Consider the following 17,482-nt stretch of genomic DNA (forward strand, 5'->3'; position numbering starts at 1 on the left):
TATATATATATATATATATATATATATATATATATATATATATATATATGTGTGTGTGTGTGTGTGTGTCTGTGTCTGTGTCTGTGTCTGTGTCTGTGTGTCTGTGTGTGTGTGTGTGTGTGTGTGTGTGTGTGTGTACATGTATTATATATACTTTAACAACTGATAAATACAGCACAAAAATCAAACATGAACAAATCATAATTCTATATCATAATTTTTTAATTTCAGGTTCTTGACATAGTCACAAGTAACTCCACAGCCTCTAAGAAGTCACCATATAAAGTTTCTGTGTCCCATATGATTACCAGAAAGATCAAGAGCAACTGTTTTAGTTTTTCTGTTTTTAGAAAAGATGATTGTTGATTTCTGTCGAAAAGTGAACAGAACGCTATGGTTCAGAGGTTTTACAGGATAATTAAAATGTGAAGTGTGCGATGTCATAGCCTTGTTGCGATACGATGGCACGACGAACGCCACCTATCGAGCACTTCGTCGAATAACAAGGGTTTTCGTTCGATAATCGGATATATCGAATTTTGCTGTGTTAAGTTATACGTGAATAGTAGCTTGGGTCAAATTTCACCCACAGGTTGCCTGTGAATTGCCTTTGATAGTGTGACAGAATGCACGGAAGGGGGAATCTTAAACAAGAATTGCTAATGTTTCTTTTTTGAAATATTACAGTTGATCTTGTTGAAACCCATATAATTGGATTGTGAGGTATTTCAGAGTAATCAGTCCAGTTTTCAAATAACTTGGTATGTGATCGAAACTACAATTTTGCATATCAGTAGAACTGACGTCAGCAATGTTTACTCTGCCACCGGTGGTGGCAGCAGATCCAGTGTGCTTGGCCTGCACTTGTAATTAATGGTCTTGTAGAATTCTGGTGGTACTCTCTTCATTTCTTCCTCTGTAAGTGGCCTGAAGACAGTTGGTTTTCTATCCTTTGACAGCAAGAAGTAATCATTGAACTTTTCACCGGGATTGAGATTCGTCTGTGAGAAAAATAGAACGACTTAGCGAATGCGGTTTTGAATTTTCATTGACAAAAGCAATGATTTTTACAATTCCACCCCCTCCCTCCCCCATGCACACACAAATTTTCGATTTTCGAAAAACCAAGACGGTGAAAATGTTCTTACTTCAAGAGCTATACCTTGAGACCAGATAAATGATAGACCAGAAAAGTTTCGAACATATTAAGAGTCTGAATAATTACCCTGGGAGAATGGAATATGTTGAATTTGATTTAAACATTGTATCAACATTTAAAGAACTACAATTTAATTTATATCAGATTTGCTTAGCAATACCGCCCACCCTCAAATGGTGAAGATGCGATAAATGCAACATTTGGCATGTCCTGTGATATGTGCAATGTCTGTTACACAAAATTTATTCGAAGCTTATTGGTTTTGCAACCACGCTTAGACGCTAATGGAATTTTTCTTATTATATAGAAGCACATAGAATAGAGAGACAACCGTAGACAATAAGGGAAAGAACCGTGCTTACATGTTTGTTGATGAAGTTTTTGAACAAGTTTCTGTTCTTGTCGATGTTATCAGCCGAGTGATCTTCGGTGTCGAATCTTAGAACCAGGTTTTCTGTACCACTGATTTCTTCCACGAACTCTCCGTTGCTATAGTAACACACGGTTGGTCTCAGGAAAGCCTGGCAGTGCTCATCCTCGGGATTTGGCCAGTGATCGAAAACGATGGCGTCCTTTGCGTATTCTTCAAACCTGTACGTTGGAGAAATTAAACAACCTTGAAATATCAGACACTGGACCTCGTAATATCTCCTAACATTGCCGCTCGATTAAATGCTTTTTGTAGGGTAATGCTGAACATTTGGTTGCCTTTTAAAAATAATCAAGAAATCTTGATTACAACAGTCATACTGAAAGCACAATACAATAAAACACTATCCCCAAACCTTTCAAATTTTAATCCCTAGCTCCTAGGTCCACCACTTTTAGAACGTCAACCTTTCATGTCTTATTTACCGTTGAGGGCGCCGCATTATAGGGCTTGTTAACTTTTTGAAACTGTTTTTAAAACTACCCCAGTATCCCTGCCTATAAATATAGATGATTAGGGTTGAAGCCACGTAGACTGTTTTAAAGTAGAGAGCGCATGATGTGAATAATGTGACAGAAAAAGAAAAGTTACTCTTGGTACGAACCTGTCAAAGTAATACTTGAGGAACATGGTGTAGGCAAACTTGGCTTTCTTAAACCATTCTTGTTCTAAAGCGTAGACCATAGGAAGATCTGGATAGTAGCGGACCTGTTCGTTGGGGTCTTCAGGAATGATGACAACATCTCCCATGAAGGTATTCAGCTGATAAATACCAGCCTCGATACTTGAACGCTCTGAAGATCAGAAGAAACTCAGCGGTAAACATGAACTGCATGACCTTATATGAAAGCGATCGATACAGTTTTATATAATCACCCGACATCGTTCAAGAAATTGGGAAACGGGTTTCAGAAACAGTCAAATTTAGAGACAATGTGTCGGGGTCAAATAGAGAGTTTTTACCGTTACTGCGATATCTTTTAATTTACGTCATCAAAAAATATTGTTTTTTTGAAAGTAGTACTCTATTTTAACTTGATATCTCAGAGCTGTTGTACTTATGATAAAAGGGAAGTACGGAGATTACTACAATCTGGTCCGGTGACTCACGGTAACCTTATTTAAGTTCAAATACACTTCGTTCTGTACAGTGGACACATAAAGCACTGTACACAATAATTGATCATATCTCATAACTTACCAATCATGAGATCAGCAATAGGGGACACGTTACGTGGCAGCAGTTTGACTGGGTAAGGAACGCCTTGATACCTCTCTTCCATTTGACGATGCATGGTTCTCACGTTGTATCTGAAACCGTGGATGAATCCGGATGCGGCCTGGCGATCGATGGCCTGCATAGATGTTCCCATGAAAAAGAGGTTTTCAACATTTTCTGATTCCCAGTTTGTTTTCAGAACTGGGAATTTGCCCCGTTTCTTGGTCGCTGAAACGCAAACAAACGACTTTAAAACCCTTGGCGTATGAGTTTTGGAGACAAGTTTTTGACCTTCGCATTATAATAAACCGTATCAACGTCATTCACTACTACTAACAGAATGTAATGAGAAATGCTGGACAGTAGAGCATCGTTTTCACAAGCTTTCATATCAAAACCACGGTACCTTAACCATGATAAGAAAAACAAGCAATTGGCCTCGTTGTTTTTATGTTTCCTTCTCATGTACAAATTTCAAAAGTTAAAGTCGGATGAAAAATTGTATGCATCAAAAATATGTCCGACTTACCTGGTTTACAATTATCAGCGAACAGGGAAGGGTCAACGTACTTCCATCCAGTGCATACGATGACATGGTCGTAGGGTTTGGTGTCGTGGAACCAGCCTGGTGTGGTCCAGTGCAGAACCAAGTCTCGGAAGTGAAGTATAATTTGGTCGCCTTCCTTTGAAAATCCCAGGCATTCAATACCCAAATATGAATGGAGGGACTTCAACATATACATGTCCAAAATTGTATTGTTTATAGCACGCAGGTCACCTGTACATTAGTAAAAGATGTAGTATTTAGATGGTAATCGAAGTTTAATAAACAATTGACAAGTGCTGAATGAAGTGTACAAGTCTGTATATTTGAGACAAAAGGTGAAATCTTTGCCAAGTTCATGACATTTCTAGAATGGCTGAATATAAAGTATTTCCTTAGACTTGGTTCATGTCGGTTAATTAAAAAGTAAAACAAAAATCACTTGCATCGGTTTCTCTTGTGTCTCTTCGAATTCATAGAAACCTATTTGAAATTTGGCAGCCCTGTCAGGTTTTCCAAGCGATCGAATCAAACGCATTGCCTTTGAGTCTGCGCAGTAGATTATAAGATTCTTAGTGCAAGATTCCGGGTGAAACTCTCCTGTATGGCGTTTACTCTGCACTCACACGTTTTGAAGTGAAAAGAGAACACAAACCCTCGCATCTACCAAAGTCGCACATTCACAAATCACAGACTTGAACCAAGGCTAGCATTTCGTAATATGCACCCTTACGTTTGGCGACCTAGTAACGTTCTTGTATTGAGTGGATCGGTCAGAACAGAGAGCACGTAATAATTTGACAAGAAGGTTCACTTTCAAGAAATTTTGAAAATTTGAGTGAGAAAGCAGGTTTGTATATTTCATTATTTACTGCTTTCAATTATATTTAAACCCCCTCAATAAAGTCCAAGGTGTAACGGTGCCTTCCTTCATTCGTTTAATTCGAGGAGCGTATGAGAAACGATATTCAAGCAAGGTGGACTTCCAAGCTCAAGTCAAACTCCCTCTTTTAAACCAGTCTCATTGAAGACCCTCGTTAGTTACAATTTTAAGTGGCTTGATATGACTCAAGAATTCAAAACTTACCGACAAAATGTGTATTCCAGGCATGTTTCAGGGCCCTTCCTCCGAAAATGTGCACAAAGGCAGCGTAAGGTGCAAGGTGATTAGCCGCTTCAAAGGCACTGTTTCCTCGACCAATGATAGCGACAAGTTTGCCCTTGTACTTCTCCGGGTCGATGTCGTGACTTGCGTAGGTATCGACATACTCGAGACCTGGCATATCGGGGAGATGTTCTGCCACTGCACCTGTGGCCATTATCAGAACCTTACAGCTATATTCACCGCCGCCTTCGGTCTTAAGATAAAACAACCCCTTGGCAGCTCCGCGTCGGTTCTCCTTGCTGATGTGGACCACGCGGGTGTTGTATTGAATTTTGATTTCGTGTTTCTGCGCGTAGTCGTTCATGTATCGAACAAGGTCGTCTGCCGCCGGGAAGAGCTTGTCTGTGTACTTTGTGAAGAGCAGAGAGCGATCATCCGAGAGCAAAGAGTTCCAGTCGTGCCTCATGTTATACTCGAAGTCTGGAAACGGGTTGAACCTTTTGTTGATGGAAATGAGCAGACGATGACGGGGCTCATGGGTGAAGAAGTGGCCAGCTTTGTTTGCAGCTTCAAGGATGATATGGTCCCGCTCGGCATTGTTCATGTAGTAACCCATCTGGAGACCGGCTGGACCGGCTCCGATGATAATGGTTTCGTGATAGGCTGCAAGTAGGATCAAATGATTGAAATGTAGACGGATTGCAATGATAGATAGAAAATTGAGATTGCGAAATAAAATCGCAATCCTATACATCACACAATAAAATAATTCCACTGTCGATGAACGCTGACAATGTGATATTTCTGAATGTACGGAATGGTCGATCACAAGTCGATTTGTCTTTGATAAAGAACTTTTCTGTTAAAATGAGAGCAAATTGGTACTGATAGAGTTTATATCGAAATCTGAACTTTAACTTCACACGCATCATGCAATTTTATGACATTGGTATAATGGCCGTTGTTTTTCTTCGAAAATTTGCAAATTCTACACATAGCGACAGTAGCAGCTCTGCACTTGTGGTTTTTGCTCATTATTGTTACTAGCAAGCTACAAGCATTGCCAAAACTAAATAAAAATAATCTCGACTGCGTACATGTACACAGCGCCTAACCAGACCATCTGAAAAGGCAGGACACTCGATTATCAAAAATCCCTGCTTCACAATATCTACATTTGTTTATTATATCAGATAAATAAAACAATTATAGTAGTATGTACGAAAGCGGCGCCCAAATATGGATATCCACGTTGTCAGCGTCAAATGCAATGTAACTTAATGGAAAATTTCGAATATACCGAGGAAGCTGAACATGTTTAGTAATATATTCGACGTCATGACGATCGCTACACATAAGCGAAGATGACGAACACGACGGTGTAAATACCTACAATATGCGATTGCAGTCATATAAAAATATTGATGAATGGCATTAGAATCAGGCTTACTTGGCATTTTTGATGACCAAACGAAGCTGTAGGATTAATACTCCGCCGATTGTATGCAGCTGTCTTGAGAGACTGACTCCTGTCTGACCCACGACACGCAGGGGACGAGATGTTTATATACCTTCGACTTGAGAGTCGGCAAAGACAGGCACGTGCACGGAAGGGTCGTATCAGTGAACCAGATAACAAGACACTGCAGAGCAGGTTAGGTACGGTCGCTGTCTTCGGAAAACAAGACAGGGTGAAATATATTTCTTCACGTGCATGGCCGAGCTATAGTGACATGCGAGACACGGGGACAGAGTACTAATGGACGAGTTCGTTTATTTTGTGTGCACTCGGGGTTATATGTGTACAGGTATCAAAGAAACGAGGGCAAAGCAGCCTATTGAAGCAAAATGAAAATTTCCGAGCAAACTAAATAACATTTGGATGGTCATGTTTTCGGAATGTCAATGTATATTGGGCCAAATCTGGTCAACCAGGTAAATAGGTATTCGGAATTGTATATCTAGGCTCGATAATATGATTCAAAATCGACTTTACAGATATGCAAGATTTTAAATGACGATAACATGTTTTCTTGTCACTCTGTTTATACAGAAAAACACAGAATTTATTCATACCACCCGACGGTTAGAATCTTGAAGGCCGAAGCTTTTCCTTAATATTTGTTTCTCAAATGTGTCATGTGACTCATGTATTAGTTAGGTTAACTTTATATCTGTTTATCTTCAGTTTATTGCGATTTATACATAAGTTTTAATTTGTAAACTCGGAGTCCCGTCACTGTGAAGGTTGGCTTTCGATAATTATGAAGTGTTAAAGAATGAAAGTAGTGTATACGCCCTTACTTCATCAAGTGTGAGTGCGGGAAGTTTGTTGTTCATTGGGGAAGGGTGCCAGATTGGTATCTCTCCACTAGCTAGCAGGCAAAGTAACCGCAATCATTATATTAGGTGTTCACTGCACCAGTTTTCTTAGTTCAACAAGTACTTCAACTTTATTTACATTTTAAAGTGCAGCTCTCTAGCTCTTCGCACAACTTCCAAGTGGGATCCGCCATCGCTTTCGGTAAAGCGCAATCCAGTCGTTGACTTCCCAGTTCCCATACTGTTTCGATGACTCTCCTCACTAGTTGGTTTCCCAATGCCCGTTCCCTTACCCAATGCTGCTTTCTACTGTAGTACAAAATTCTATTCACCCTCCACCAAATCCCATAATACTCTCCATAGGAAACCTTGTGAATGTAATTAGAACCATAATCCTGCGAGGGTATGAATAAGTTAAAGGTTAAGACATATCTGCCCTTTTCAATATTTTTTCCGGGTCGTTACACCTGTTATAGCTAACATTGATACCTGTGGTCCCTCTCCATGCCAGTATAACTTTTCTCTGCGGAAAAAACGGAAAAAATGCAACCCAAATCCGACGAAAATTGCTTTAAAACATTTTGCCGGGATGAGGGGGAGGTTGCCAACGTTTGGGGTCGCACTTGAAGTTCGTGTAATGCAAACAGCTCTATTCATTTACCTGTGTACCTGACCTCGGCAGCCAGTTGTTGTCCTGTATAAAGGCCTACTTACACAAAACAATTCATTCTGCAACCTGTCGCCGGAACTCAGCGTCTATGCTCCCGTAAAAGTATGTGCATTGTACAAAAAGCCAGCCACGTTTATGGGTCAAAGGTTACCGTACCACCTGATCGTTCGATCGACTATGTAAGAGATAATATTTTTTCATTTTTAAAATTTCCTTTCTAGTTTTTGTAGGTTTGTTTGACTTTTTGTCACTTTTTTGTAATACTACAAATGTAATTACGATCGATGATTGGACTTCGGCCTGGGGTCGTGTTATGGACATAACATTGTGTCAAATTTTTCCCAGGCGACGCTACACAGTGTGTACACGAAGTACATGTACTTCGTCCAAACGCCAGTTGACCAGTCGCCTAACCACTCTGGCGACGCGACGATACCATACAAACCAGGCAACGCGGCAAGCAACTCGAGTTGCCTGTTGTGTTGATCATCGACTTTCTCAACGGGTTTACTCGTGTTAACCGGTCCACTGAAACACGCCGAAGAGGGTCGAGAAAAGCGTTTCAAGTCTTACGGTTTAGTTGTTAGAAGATTAGTCTTTCAATGACATGCTTAAAAAGACGAAAAATGAAAGGAAAATGCTGGATAAAGAACATCATCAATGTTTTCACGCGTCTCGGTATTTCAGACGATTGAATTTGCACAATTTCAAACAGCGTGCACGGGTTGTACAGGCCTGCATCACACTACGATCTGTCCTAGATTTGAAAATTTTGAATTATTTTTTGCTATGTCAAAAGAAAATCCATAATATTCAACTCAAAGGCAAGACTTCAGTGTAATACTCAGAAAAGTGAATTGTATAAATTTGCATATGTCGACGAAGTTAAGTCATATGATTAAAGACAACTCTCGGGAAGATATTCTCACTCTCAAATTTCTACAATGCACAACTTGTTGGGGCTCATTTTAAACCTCTTGCAGAAAGCAAAACTTCACAGTCTTAGGGTGTTTTGAAAATCGTAAACTTTATTTTTACTCCACACAGGGATGGCGTTCATTTTGAATTTCAAATATCGCAAAATGTTGAGTAGTTTGTATCGCTAGTTCCAAACTTTGCACGGTGGCCCCTGATTTTTATCGTTGATTTAGTAAGAGAATGGTTGAAAGTTTCATTTAGGGAGCCTTAAGTAATTGCATTTGGGTTGTCCGGGCCCGGCGGAATTCGGTTCACACCTGTACTGTAAATTGTAACCCTCCCCTATCCTCGTGTATAAAGTGTGACCCTCCCCACTAGACTTATAACATGGTGACCTTCCTAATATTTATTTCAGTTGAAATTCAAATAAAACAAGATATTTGAGTGATTTAGTTCTCGACTATCATGATCACTAATAACCCATGAATATCTATAGTCTATTTTCAGTGACACTGCGCGCGCCCACGACGCACACTCATCACTGTGAATTTTGATATCAAAGTAGATAACCTCTCATGCAGATTTCAAGTTTTTATTCACAATATGCAGAAAATTCTTTGAAGCATCTTTCCTACTACATCCCTATTGTCGAAATTTGCTATCTTATAAAGGTCTACACAAACTCTCGTCTGACAATGAACGCAAACACAAAGGTTCCCAAAGAGAGGTTAATATTGAAAGTTTATAGCATTTAGGCCAATGCTGAAAAACCAGGTTGAAAACACCGTATCAATCGTGTTAAACTACTTTGAATTATTAGCTTCTTCACCTTCATTGAAAAACTTACATCGTGATTCTATAATTTTCAAACCAGAGAAAGCATCGAATCATATAATGACAGGCTGGGGGTCTGTAATAGGCAGACATGAAATCTCACGATTTCACTGTTCTGTAAGGTCAAAAGCTGCATGAGTCTTCGGACTTTTGCGATCAGATCACAAAAAGTTGGCACGTACATATCTCACGTAACGTATGATGTCATTTAGATAAATTCCCTTGTCACGTGCAGATATTTACATGCAATAGTTACGTCTGTAACTGAGATAGCTATACATAGAACACTTATACAGACAGCATGTCATCCCTTCCACGGTGTTACAGGAGTTCAACTATCCACTATGTGCAAATATTCTCTGAGCAGCTATAAAGGTTGGAAGCGAATTCACGTCAAGCAAGTTCGTGTGCAACCAAGGCACATTAAAGGTCCTCAATCAGAACAGTACATAACGACAGAAATGACAGATGACCCCTTCCAAATGACTAAGGTCTTTAGTGCATACAATCGTATAAATCAGCAAAGTGGTCTACCTTGCACCCTCTGTTTAATATCTCTATTTGACTCCTAGTGAGACATGTTGATACAATTGTCCGTAATTGTATACCAACGGTCCTAATTTTCCATTGTCCATTTGGGACTTTAATATCACTCGCTAACGTTCGTTGAAATTTTGTATGAGAATAGGGGATCTAATCATGGGTGTCCTCATCGTCGGAAATGTACTCAGTAAAATAAGAAAAACTTGAAACTGGCAAGACTTGGAACTGACATCGAACACTCGCGCTTTCCGTTGACGATACATATCACTTGACACTGATGATGACCTGTTTTGTTCACTTTTACCGCAGCAAAGGATCATCTGATGCTTCCGATGCACTTATAAAAAGCAAAATCATACTGTTCCAGGCTTGATCGACTACTTTTCGCCTTTCGCAGATGCATCAGTGAAATCAATATTCATGCGCACGCTACAAACAGACACGAAAACGGAGCATGTAAACCCCCTAATTTACGCGCGTCTGACTATACTTTTTGATACTTTCTGTGTCTGTCTAAAGCATAAAAGAAAGGAAAGTTATCTTGCCACTATAAAACCAACTATGACAAAGTGTGTCTATTACTCGCGGATAATAAGTACAGTTCAACAATGTAAGGCGTTATCCAAACTGCTAAATGCTATACCCTCTTTCGACCACAGATGTACAGCTTTGTACTTTCATTCACGAGCATTGTCTCGTTGGTAAGTGTAAGAGCGTAAAGTCAACTTTAAACTATTGACTTCCAAACACATCTTTAAGACGTACACTCTATGAGATCTTACTGTAATTTTCTTTGCAGACCGTCTCAGAAGCTTGCAGCTTATTGGTTGGCTGAATATCATTATCAATATCAGCTGCACATATCCTTTGTTTGATACTCCTTAACTCGCTGTAAATAATCGCTATCTATTAAAGCTTCCGAGCTGCTGCACACTGCCCCCAATTTTGCGGCACTCAGGGTCTAAGGCAATTCACTGGAAATTTCCAACATTCAAGATTGTCAAAGGGTTTCAATTTATTTACTTTGCCTTCTGCGTCTATTTGGAATCGATGTCGGACACTGTGCGTAAACTGAGGACTCCTTAGTTTAGTATGTTTATTTTCGTGACAGATATAAATCAGCATTCATGTTTCTACACTTTTGAAAAGGGGTTAACAACCAATTAATGACCTAGTCTTTCGATTATATTGTTGTTGAATCACGCGACACTCGTTTAATCTGAATGACTTTTCCAAAATCAAACAAGTTTTATCCGTCACATGAGAAGAATACTAGACGTAGGAAGCCGTTGAACTATTTGCTGAATGCGACAAGAAATTGTAGACCAGAGTCACAAATTGAACGACCATGGATCATGGGCTACCTTGAGATAGCTTTAGAGTGAGAAAGAAGACTCTTACCGATATAAGCCATTCTCCGTATCGACGTCGGATGAAGGATATCAGTGATCGTTACGACCCAGGTCAATAATGCAATAGCAGGTGCACGTGATCGTCATTCGTCACGTCTGAAGCGAAGGTATTTAAAGATCTTGGAGATACATCATCGTCTGCATTCAGATACCATCTGAACGGCACCACTCAGCGCTTTCTCATCATCTCGAAGTTTCCACTCCACAGGAAAAGTCTTCACCAGAAAACATGTCACGTAAGGGAGGTTTTAACATGTGTTCAATTTATTTTTCATCGGATGATATCCCTGACACTGTATTTTATGATTTTGGGTCCATATTTATGGAGTAGCTCCTATGTGTATCATTGACTTGTAAGGTTCAATCAAAAGAGAGAGAGAGAGAGAGAGAGAGAGAGAGAGAGAGAGAGAGAGAGAGAGAGAGAGAGAGAGAGAGAGAGAGAGAGAGAGAGAGAGAGAGAGAGAGAGAATTGACGCAGGGAAAGATGAAACTAGCAAAGCAGAGATAGACAAGTAGTCATGACCTGGCCGATTTCATACTTTGAATGGTTATTCAGCAAAACATCAATGACGCAAACTCATCACCTGTATGTGTCAAATCGTTACTTAAATTGCTTCAGTGACCAATAAGATATACGTTCTTCGTCGTTTTCAGGATACCATGAAACCATCATCATCGGAGCCGGTCCAGCCGGCCTTCAGATGGGCTACTTCATGAAGAAATCCAACCGTGATTACGTGATCCTTGAAGGAAGTATCAGGGCAGGGAATTTCTTCACGCAGCAGCCTCGCCATCGTGTCCTGCTATCCATCAACAAGAAGCACAACCCATTCCCAGAATTCGAATACAACATGCGGCATGACTGGAACTCGTTGCTGTCGGACGATCGCTCCTTGCTTTTCACCAACTACTCCGAAGATCTCTACCCACATGCCGACGACCTTGTCCGGTATCTCGGTGATTACGCCAGGGAAACAGATGTCAAGATCGTATATAACACCCGAGTGACCAACATCAGTAAAGAAAATCGACCCGGCAAGGCTGAAGGGCTGTTTTATTTGAAGACAGGAGAAGGCAGAGAATACAGTTGTAAGGTTTTGATAATGGCTACTGGTGCAGTGTCCGAGCGACTCGCCGATATTCCGGGAATCGAACACGCTGACACCTATGCAACTCACGATATTGACCCGAAGAAATACGAGGGTAAACTCGTCGCAGTCATCGGTCGGGGAAACAGCGCCTTTGAAGTTGCCGATCACGTGTCACCGTATGCTGCTTACGTCCATATCTTCGGAGCCAGGGCGGTGAAACATGCTTGGAATACTCATTTTGTAGGTGAGTACACATCTGTTGTGTTTGAAAATATGCGAGAATATTGCCGGCATTCGTAACATATAATACGTAACCAATAACTAACAAGTGAGTACATACATACATACATACATACATACATACATACATACATACATACATACATACATACATACATATACGTGCCTATGCTGTCTTTAGAATTACAATTCACGCCTGTCAGCTAGAAGTTGAATCTTCCTTTGCTTATGGTGTACATTACTATTTCTGAACATGTATGTATGTATGTATGTATGTATGTATGTATGTATGTATGTATGTATGTATGTATGTATGTATGTATGTATGTATGTATGTATGTATGTATGTATGTATGTATGTATGTATGTATGTATGTATGTATGTATGTATGTATGTATGTATGTATGTATGTATGTATGTATGTATGTATGTATGTATGTATGTGTGTGTATCAATTATAAATTTGTATGTGTGCCACTCTGTCTATTTCCAGGCAAATGCCTTTGTTCACATATGGAGTGTATGTAATGTGTAATATTGACTTTACAGGTGATCTGCGTGCTATTAACAACAACGTTTTGGATATGTATCAATTGAAGTCTCTTCATTCGTACTTCGGTATCGAATGTGTTAAGCTTAGCAAGAAGCCGGGCGATGAGTTCGTTACTCTTCACTTCCAAGATATTGTCCTTCACTGGAACACTCCGGGCTATTTCTTCGACACAAAGCCTTATGATTACGTCATTTCGTGTGCTGGATGGAACTATGTGGATCTGTCACTTTTCGCTGACAACTGTAAACCAGGTGGGTCCACTTTATTCAGGAGATTCCATGATGATCTTCCCGAACTTCTGTCAACTTCAGAAGTATGATAACGTTGTGAACCGGCATTGAGTATTATAATATGGAAATTTTTGCATGCATGTGTGTAGATGTAAATCTGGCACCTTGAACATTCCAACATTGAAAGCATATATGACTTCTAACTTAAGCCCTTGTATTGCAGCAACAAAGTTGAAAGGTCAGTACCCTCGACTTAAGACGAACTGGGAATCTGACAATGTAGAAAATCTATACTTTATTGGAACTGTCATGCAGGCCAACGACCAGCAAGCAGCGTCTGGATTCATACACGGGTTCAGATACAACATTCGGACAATGCATCGAATGATGGAACAGAAATTTCACAACGTTCCTTACCCGGTTAAGCTGATTTCACGTGACTGCGCTGCCCTTGCTGACCATGTAATAGGTGCGTGAATGAAAGATCTTGTTATCAAAGGCACTGAATTGACTCTGACGTTTTAACTATGAACACGGTATGAGAAGGATTCATAGTTTTTCACATCAAAGAATTCGTTCGGTCGTTGATCGCAATGCCAATTCTGCTACCTTAAAAAGCATTTTTCTTGTGCTAAGGGGTCACACAGCATGATATTGAAATGCATTGTGAGTAAAAAGTCAACTTCTCGTCACTGCAAGAGTTGGAGATATTGATCTGATAAATACTGCAATCGTTTTTCATGGCAAAAATTCCATCTGTTTGTGAAACAAGCAAAACAAGTGTATCTTTTCATCTTTTGGGGCATTTCTGGTATGAAATTCCTATATGATCGAAAACTTTACTTTAACTTCTGTAATCTTTTGTGTTTTTAGATACAGAAAATCCACCATGTTGCAAATATGGTCGACCGCAGAGACAATATGACTCACTTAGATGGAAAATTGAATTTGAAATACCGATAATTTACCTACTGCTGACTTTACGCATTTTTTCTCCTAAGAGCGTGCTAGTATTGATGCGGCGATATACCAACTTCATACTGTCATGGGTGACGTAATCATCGTTCCTGAAAACAAAAAAGAGGAGATTCGCTATTACACTGATTTGCCGCTGGACTATGTCAAAGAGCAAGACTGGTTTAAGGAGGCTAAACATGCCTTCACCATGCGTCTCACTTATAACTATGATAGGTAAGTATCTTCTTTATGCCTTTCTTATGGGTTTCCCTATCACTAGAAAGATACCATGCTACGAGAGAAGATAGTGGAAAGATACCTGTGACTGTACGAATCGAAGGATTTTTTGAGGTTCGATGGCTATGTACTAAGCTTAACGACCCCCTAAGTTACTGTCTATGTCTACTTATCTCTTGGCACTAAAATCTCCCCATTGCAAAATTCATTAAGAAGGGCATCAACTCATATTTTTGTTAATGTTAGTACTTCTGATATTGAATTTTCGACCGCCGTGTAATAATATACTTACTGTGAGGGGGTCCAAAGAATTTTGGCCCGGCCACTGATTTTGAAAGACATCGACTGTGGTAATGGCAAAAACGTTGCACGTCTTAAGTTCAGAAGCGGAAAGGTCACTAAAGTTAGTCAAACAATATATACTGATTATATATACTTTTACACTAAAACCGACTTGCGTTGTCTGCTACTGATAGGAACTTTTTAATTTCAAAATCTCGCGCAGTCTCGCGACAAGTGAGAAAATGTGTATTTCTGACGATGTTGCCTGAGCACCCCAAGCCACCTCAGTAAGCTTAGGGCTTTTGAAATAATGTTGTCACATACTTCTTATTACTAGGGCTTGTGAAATAATGTTGTCAAATACTTATGGCGACTGCATAGTGTCAACATCTCTCACGTTTTTCTCTGTCTTTTTTCCTTTCTTTCCTTCTTAATTTCGCCCAGGTTCGGTGAGCATGCGCGGTACCCTATTACATTCAGCCACTGGCCGCAATCAGAAGACGAGCACTGTCAAGCTGCTCTGAGACCTTACCTTACGTACTACAACAACGGGGAATTCGTCGACGAGATTGGCTGTGTTGAATCATTGAGTATCCGGTTTGACATCAAGGAATTCAAGTCTGACAATCCCGACAAGAACAGAAACATCCTGAAAAATTTCATCAACAAACACGTAAGTGTGAAATTATAGAAATCGCTCAATATTAAAAGACTTAAACTTTGTCTAAACTTTCGATAAGAGAACTTTAAATAATATCCTTTCGAAATCATAATTTTAAAATCAGGGATCAGCATACAAGAGGAAGAAAATGCTCAACATTTCCCTACATTTGGAATTCAAAGTGGCAACATCCATTTTGACTCCATGGAAAAAATTAAAATTTTATTCCTTGAGCTTCTTAATGAACCCTGCAAGTGGTAAACCAAAACGTATTTTAAAATCTGTATCTGTCCTCGAAGCGCATTCTACCGTTACAGAGGACTTTTTTTGGAGTCTTGCAAATATAAATATCTATGCTCTATGTTTCGGTGAGAAATCTGAAACAAAATGCAACATAACTTTCCTCTCGGTGAAACATTGATCAGGGCCAAAGTGAATCGCCTTCATAGTATGTGAACTTTCCATGGCTGCGGCACATGCACAAGTGTGCGAAGTTGTTTTCCTAAAGAAAGAGATTGCTGCAAATTAGCGTTGTCATCACCACAACACGTCACCCTATGGGTACATTCGTTAGCATTCCTGCCTTTCTACCGATTTAAATCGATGTGAAAATGACTTTCAAGAACAACCTTTGCAACAAACTAGGGTTAACAGTCGGTTAGATTTAGGATCGTGAAAGGCATATTACCCTTTGAAGACCGAGAGTATATTTTAAGTGCAATGTACGAGCAGCACATGAGCTTTTATGAGATGATTTAATATCTAAATACGTCTTGTGCAGTAGAGAAAGAGCATAATATTGCAAAACAACGCTCATTGCTAAAACATGTACATGTTACTTTCTTGCAGATGAACTTCAATCCCGGCAAAAAATACTACGACTTCTTCCTGGTTTCCAGAGAAACGTACAAGACCAACGTGAAGCCTCTTACAGAAGAAGAGAAGGCTAGGATACCGCCAGAATTTTTTGAAATGAAGGGGATTCGCTGCAAACCTCAAAATCTTGACCTGAAGCCGGTGATGTAAGCCTCTTACTCGAGCCATGGTAGTGGCAGTCTATAGATAATGTTGAGAGACATATTGCCATATGCAAACCCAGAGTAACATAGGGAGCTGTGCTAGCTGCGGTAATAGATTGATTTCAGGTCTTGAGACACGGAAAAACTAGTGCAAATGTTCATATTCTGCAGAACTACTAAGCATATACATCATTAGACATACATGTTGGCAGATCGTAAGTTCCATTATTAAGAATATAGCAATTTTGTTTAAGAGAGCCCTTTGCACTGTAATTGTGTTCTACAACCAGAATGATCAATACTAACAATTTAAATACCCCACACAGGTTGTGCGGCAGAGTTGATTGCCAGTAAAGATCACTGAATCAAGCTGTTGAGCTAATCAATAAATGTTTTAAAGTGACACCTACAGTGGGAATTTCAAGGCAAAATATTATCCTTTTGGTTGTGTGTTTCATTGTAATGAGTTCTGGATAAAAGGCCGGGCAGAAACGCTTTCAGTGCAAAGCTTTTGTCGTAAAAAGCACCAGAAAGTAGCAATACATCGACGTATATATATGCTCCGCCGAGGTTAAAAAATATTACGACTGACTTATTACTGAAATAAAAGAGCCTCGAATATTGACACCAAATGTTTGCTTATGTCTAAAATTAATAATCTGAGTGCATTTCTGTCATTAGAAGTCTTCTTGCCGTTGTCAGCGTACATTGCCATGCTACTGTTACTTCGTCATTTTAACTTTCTCTACTTTCTCTGGTCATAATCTAATTCTCATGGGCTAAATACTTCTTTCTTTTTCGCATTGTAGGTTAATATATCGAAAATTAATTTTAATCCATAGTATTACCAAAAGCGATTACTGCCATTAGGCCCTAAAGCATTCTTCCATTATACAGAAATGTGTACGGTGACCTCTAATTTTTATTCTTGATTATGATGAAGAATGGTTGAAAGTTTCCTCGGGTAAAGTTTGAGCAATAGTTTAAGAAATTTTAATTTCGAGGTGCATATTACATGTATCTTAAAGCCCCAGTGCTGCTAACTTTCGATGTTT

General features: G+C 39.6%; 2 protein-coding genes across 2 annotated transcripts; one reads left to right on the plus strand and one right to left on the minus strand.

Moving 5' to 3' along the window:
- Positions 1-204: 204 nt before the first annotated feature.
- LOC139133730 (FAD-dependent oxidoreductase domain-containing protein 2-like) lies at positions 205-7,498 on the minus strand. The gene is made up of 8 exons (XM_070700496.1): positions 7,441-7,498; positions 5,908-6,129; positions 4,440-5,120; positions 3,338-3,586; positions 2,791-3,036; positions 2,194-2,383; positions 1,522-1,750; positions 205-1,001 (listed from the first exon to the last, which is right to left on the minus strand). The coding sequence occupies exons 2-8, from the start codon at positions 5,912-5,914 to the stop codon at positions 816-818; spliced, it is 1,788 nt and encodes a 595-aa protein (XP_070556597.1). The 5' UTR covers positions 5,915-6,129; positions 7,441-7,498; the 3' UTR covers positions 205-815.
- A 3,493-nt stretch (positions 7,499-10,991) lies between these two features.
- Positions 10,992-17,258, plus strand: LOC139133731 (FAD-dependent oxidoreductase domain-containing protein 2-like). The gene is made up of 7 exons (XM_070700497.1): positions 10,992-11,392; positions 11,811-12,491; positions 13,038-13,292; positions 13,495-13,740; positions 14,273-14,462; positions 15,192-15,420; positions 16,258-17,258. The coding sequence occupies exons 1-7, from the start codon at positions 11,386-11,388 to the stop codon at positions 16,432-16,434; spliced, it is 1,785 nt and encodes a 594-aa protein (XP_070556598.1). The 5' UTR covers positions 10,992-11,385; the 3' UTR covers positions 16,435-17,258.
- Positions 17,259-17,482: the final 224 nt, after the last annotated feature.

The sequence above is a fragment of the Ptychodera flava genome, chromosome 5 (genome assembly GCF_041260155.1).
Source record: "Ptychodera flava strain L36383 chromosome 5, AS_Pfla_20210202, whole genome shotgun sequence".
NCBI classification, from domain to species: Eukaryota; Metazoa; Hemichordata; class Enteropneusta; family Ptychoderidae; genus Ptychodera; species Ptychodera flava.

Coding starts and splice junctions, on each gene's coding strand:
- LOC139133730 (XM_070700496.1), bottom strand. Junction 3,587..4,439: donor CTGGAATACACATTTTGTCG/GTAAGTTTTGAA, acceptor ACTAATGTACAG/GTGACCTGCGTGCTATAAAC. Junction 3,037..3,337: donor CGCTGATAATTGTAAACCAG/GTAAGTCGGACA, acceptor TTTGCGTTTCAG/CGACCAAGAAACGGGGCAAA.
- LOC139133731 (XM_070700497.1), top strand. Junction 12,492..13,037: donor TTGGAATACTCATTTTGTAG/GTGAGTACACAT, acceptor TTGACTTTACAG/GTGATCTGCGTGCTATTAAC. Junction 15,421..16,257: donor AAAATTTCATCAACAAACAC/GTAAGTGTGAAA, acceptor ACTTTCTTGCAG/ATGAACTTCAATCCCGGCAA.